A 5,202-nucleotide genomic window follows, 5' to 3' on the forward strand; every position below is an offset into this window, starting at 1 on the left:
AATTAGAGGCTCTGTATAAAAGAACGGATCTCATGATGGCTATTTCACTACACAGCGGGGCTTTCGCCAAAATCAAGTATGCCGATTTGTCACTACGAATACCACCTGGACAGACTAACAGTCGAGAATCGTACCTTAACAATCCAACGGTCTTCAAAAGCCTTAGCTTCCGGTTGTGGGCGTAATTTGTTTCCCCCATTGGGGTTACGTCCGATGCCTGTACCCATACGCATATGCGGAACTGCAATTGATCAGATAAAATTTTTCCTGCGTGGGCCGATCTCGGTTAGGGGCGTGTGTGTAGAAACACCTCGGCCCTGGCTCTAGATTTGGTGGGCAACTCATCTTATCTGATGATCAGATTAGATACTCCGAACCAAAAAGCCACTAGATAAATCTTGGTTCGACTTGGCCTGGCGTAATGGATCGAATGAAAAGCTAGTGCGATGAGATGGCACCGTAACATCAACGCGATGAAGTAATGCACATGGATGGTAGCATCGACAGGAGTTCCGTCACACTGGAACTAAACCCTAGGGTCTGGTCTCAGATAGAGCTGTGCTTTTGGAAACTTTTGACCGATGTTAGAATTGATAGCAATCAGACGAAACAACCAGTGTCGATCAACTGCCCATACCAAGACACCTCCGTCAAGATGTAAGAGCAAGATGACGCCGATGGCGATACTTGGCGTCAAACGGCGTCTTCCCCTTGAATACCGAAGGACCACGATAATTGCCGCAACGGCTGGGCTCTAGCAAGTTTCGGCGTCATCCGGCTCTTGATTTACGCACTTGATTCCACAATTGGCTTCGATTCCATCCTAAAACATGGGCCTGGACGGAGTACGGCACTGACAGTGGGGCAAGCTATCATGGCGGATTGATACGGATGGGCAAGCGTCGATAGCCTCCGTTCAGCTTGCACGTAATATATGGTTGCAAGGAAGGACCCTTGATCGTTACCCACTGCGGTTCCTCTTAAGTATGATTTCTCGCAACCTCTTGTAGTGGTGTTTCCTTCCAAGCGTCTCGACCAGAAGTGATCCCAACTTATCCAGCTCCCAGCATGGCAACCGAAATCGCAAACGTGCCCTCCTCGCCATCTCGGCAACAACAAAAGCTCTCGGTGCTCGAAGGTCCCGTAGATCCTCCGCTTGTTGACTTTACATTGGGCGAGCTTCTTGAGCTACAAACATACCAGCATGGCAACCAGGAGTGTCTTGTCATTCCATGGACCGGTGCTCGTTGGACGTATAACGAGCTGAGCCAGCAGAGCTTTTCTTTGGCGCAATCTCTGCTAGATATGGGGATTGGGGTTGGTGACCGCGTCGCAATCATGGCAGGAAACTGTGAACAATATGCTGCTGTCTTCTTCGCCGTGGCCAAGATTGGTGCCATTCTTGTCATTCTCAACAACACATATACCCCAACTGAGGCTATGTATGGCCTGAAGTTTTCTGATAGTAAACTTCTGTTCACAACACCACAAATTGGACGGCTCGATCAGACACAACTGCTACAGCAGCTCGAAAACAAAAAGACCGTCCCCAAGGTTGTGATGCTCCGGGGAGACGAGACCGGCAAGTATGAGACCTATGAAGGTTTGGTAAATGCTGGGCGTCGACGAAACCACCAAAGACTGTATCAAGCCATGACAAAGGTGCTCCCTCATCAAGTGGTCAATCTTCAATTTACAAGTGGGACGACCGGACTCCCCAAGGCTGCTATGCTCACACACCAGTAAGTAAACATTCTCAAGAGTCATGGATGTTTGCTGATCAATTCGTAGTAATTTGGTCAATAATTCTCGGTTTATTGGCGATCGCATGCGTCTTGGACCTGTTGATGTACTGTGTTGCCCTCCACCACTGTTCCACTGCTTTGGCTTGGTGCTTGGTCTTCTTGCTGTCATCACTCACGGCGGCAAGATTGTGTACCCAGCTGAGGTCTTTGATATCCAGGCAACGCTTCAAGCAATCTCTGATGAGCAATGCACTGCTGTTCATGGAGTTCCTGCCATGTTCGACTCGCTCTTCCAAGCCAAATGGCCCGACAACTTCAGTTGCGATAATCTGCGCACTGGAATCATTGCTGGCGCACCAGTGCCGCGATATTTGATGGAGCTTCTTGTCAACCGATTCGGAATGACTGAGTTTACCAGCAGCTACGGTCTCACTGAGGCATCACCCACTTGCTTTAACGCATTTACCGACGATTCCATCGATACTCGACTGACAACTGTCGGTACACTGATGCCTCATGCCAAAGCCAAGATCGTTGATCGTGATGGAAACATTGTTCCCATCGGAGAGCGTGGAGAGCTTTGTATTGGCGGTTACCAGCTTCAGGCCGGATACTGGAACAACTCGGAGAAGACCAACGAAACCATGGTCCGGGATAGTTCGGGCATTCTTTGGCTTCATACCGGTGACGAAGCTGTGTTTGATGCGAATGGGTACTGTTCAATTACCGGTCGTTTCAAAGACATTATTATTAGAGGTGAGTTTAGAATACTGGGAAAGAGGAATGACCAACTAACCGGTGCCAATAGGTGGAGAGAACATCTATCCACTCGAAATCGAAGAACGTTTGATGGACCATACTGCCGTTACTCGCGCCATTGTGGTTGGTCTCAAGAACAAGCATTATGGCGAAGTCGTAGGTGCTTTTGTTGAGCTGGCCGACGGTCATCAGAAGCCAACATATGAGGAGCTCAAGGACTGGTGCCGCAAGAGACTTGGTGGTCACAAGTCGCCAGCTCACGTTTTCTGGCTGGGAGATGATAATGTACCTGCGACAGTCCCCCTGACGGGAAGTGGCAAAGTGCGCAAATTCGAGATGGCAAAGCTGGGCGATGACCTCCTACGAAAGCAGGAAAAGGCATCGAAGCTGTAAAACGAATAAGGCTGATTTGAATTGGGTCGAAGCGTTAGTTCGGATGGCGAAAAGCGTTCTAAAACTGTGACGGGGTTTAATATACAAGCAGGGTTTTTATAGATAAACAGGAGATAGATCTCAACGAGAAGTATGTAGTTGTGATGTTGGAATCAAGTGACTACCGCTTTGTTTTTTGTTTTTTTTTGTTTTTTGAGGGAAGGTGACCCTGACACACTAGGCAGGTACGAACGTGCCTGCCTGCCCAACACGACCCTCAACTTTATGTGCGATAAATAGATATCATGTATTTCAGTGCATCAACTTTTCAAATCACTCCGCGACTATATTTTCGACTATCTATATACAATACTAATCCACAATGACCCGAATCAGCGTTTCCTTTATAGCTTGGGTACAAGCCCAAGCTTCGTACCGGCGACAACCTTCTCGTTGTCTGTAAGTGGGCACAGCTGGAAGAAGCGCTCACGCGAAGAGCGAACAAAAGCACTTCGCTGATGTGGTAGATCAACCAGCTTATCCAGCCCAGAGCCATGAACGAAATCATACATAACAATGGTGGTGTTTGTCTCCTGGGTTTCACCCACCACGAACATCGTGCGAGGGTCGTCAAGGTATAGATAGTGCATCAAACTACTCCACCATGCAGACACTCGGTGTGGTCCTCGGAAACGAACATCACCTACAAGTGAATGACGGCCGCGGTCGAAATCACCAGCGTTGAAATACCCACCAAGGCGGTCCTCCTAGTCACAGAAAGAATCAGAAACTTGTCGCAGAAGCAGAGGACAGGAGTGAACAAACCTTGGCCCAGTAGACCTCAAAGTATGCAAAGTTGGTATCGTCCCACTTAGCAAGGAGAGCAACCACATGAGGATCATCGTGCACCTTGCGCAGATACTCTTGGTGTTGTTCCAGAGTACCAGTAATATTCCAGCCTTGAGAAACGCGAGGGTCGTTTTGCCATTCATGAAATAAGCGCACATGCTCAGCATCATTCAAGTCGACAGAAACCATGGAGAATGTTTCGTTGAGGTGAGGGATCCATCGACTATACACCGTTGCGCCAGGCGCGGGCTTGGCAGGCCTGACTGGATGCCACGACTGCTGAACTCGCTCAGGATCATCAGGATCTCCAGCCAGTGTGATGGTCGTTGTGTTATGAAGAGGAGTCAAAGGGTATGATCCGAGAGAGGTCGAAGCTGGCAGAGACGCGGGCGATTCGGCTGGGCACCAAACAGGTCGGGGTCCGAAAGGCGATCCAGCGCCCTGCCAGAAGGTGCTTCGCAACAGAAGAACAAGACTTTCATCGGTCCTTGTCGAGGCTTGACGCCTTTCTCGGCCTTTGAGAGGGTGGTCAATCGCAAGCAAAACTGCCATAAGCTGATGGCCCAGAACGGTAGCATTGGCGCCCCGGAGCTCTAGTCGATATGACTCCACGTTCGTTCTCACCGTGAAGAGAGCATATGTAAGCAGCCAGATCTGTGCCAACGTTGGCGCTTCAGCTCCATTCCAGTAGACGGTGACGCATGGTGAACGGCGAGCCCGGGCCCAAGGGCTGTTATTGGATTGAGGTGGGAGCTCGCTCGACTTGAGATCAATTGGATCAGAGAAAATAAGATCGGGGTGGTGAAGGTCGAAAGGTAGACTCTTGGTTGACGCTGAATTGTTCTGGACAAGCCTGTAGACAGGTGTATTCACACCAAGTGGTGTTGAGGCTGTCTCGATGGTGTACTCGGTCTGGTACGGATGAGGAAGCTTGACGATAGTCTCGCTAGCTTTGAGATTAGAGAACGTTCCGCATGGTGTCGACATTGTTACCGCAGCTGGGGTATAACAAACTTAGGATCAGCAAAGACGTGGGAGAAGAGAAGGAGAAGAATTCCACCATGCCGAGAAGCTATTCGCAGTAGGATAGCGAGCTGCATATGTGGGAGAATGCATTCATGCCGGTCCTCCACTTCGGAACAAGCTCGACATTACAGAACTAGTGAGCAAGGTAAAGTGCTCCATTCTGAACTGGTCCCGTAACTTATCGTACCCGTGAGTTCCGGCAAATTCAGGTCCGCTCGGCTCTTGCGCGTCGAGAGAGTAGAGGTCAGGCTAGTCGCAGTCTCGAAATGCCTTCCACAACGTAATAACGGAACCGTTTAGTCAAATCGTATGGCTGGCAGATGCCCTACTACGACTGGTCTGGCGCAAACCAACACTGATCAGGGTCAAGATTATCAAGTGGACCTGAGCGGATCTGATAACTCGGACCCCTGCACACCAAATTCTCTTTTTTCTTCCTACACGCCCCCCC

General features: G+C 49.6%; 2 protein-coding genes across 2 annotated transcripts; one reads left to right on the forward strand and one right to left on the reverse strand.

Annotated features, from left to right (window-relative positions):
- Positions 1 to 1,068: 1,068 nt before the first annotated feature.
- Positions 1,069 to 2,897, forward strand: FIESC28_09731 (uncharacterized protein; the record flags this gene model as incomplete). The annotated part of the gene is made up of 3 exons (XM_031163867.1): positions 1,069 to 1,742; positions 1,792 to 2,501; positions 2,554 to 2,897. The coding sequence occupies 3 exons, from the start codon at positions 1,069 to 1,071 to the stop codon at positions 2,895 to 2,897; spliced, it is 1,728 nt and encodes a 575-aa protein (XP_031012085.1).
- A 383-nt stretch (positions 2,898 to 3,280) lies between these two features.
- On the reverse strand, positions 3,281 to 4,712 carry FIESC28_09732 (uncharacterized protein; the record flags this gene model as incomplete). Its single annotated transcript, XM_031163868.1, has 2 exons — positions 3,281 to 3,643; positions 3,702 to 4,712. 2 exons carry the CDS (start codon positions 4,710 to 4,712, stop codon positions 3,281 to 3,283), a joined length of 1,374 nt encoding a protein of 457 aa, XP_031012086.1.
- Positions 4,713 to 5,202: the final 490 nt, after the last annotated feature.

Source organism: Fusarium coffeatum, assembly GCF_003316985.1.
Source record: "Fusarium coffeatum strain FIESC_28 chromosome Unknown BRIP53273_contig_262, whole genome shotgun sequence".
Taxonomy (NCBI): Eukaryota; Fungi; Ascomycota; class Sordariomycetes; order Hypocreales; family Nectriaceae; genus Fusarium; species Fusarium coffeatum.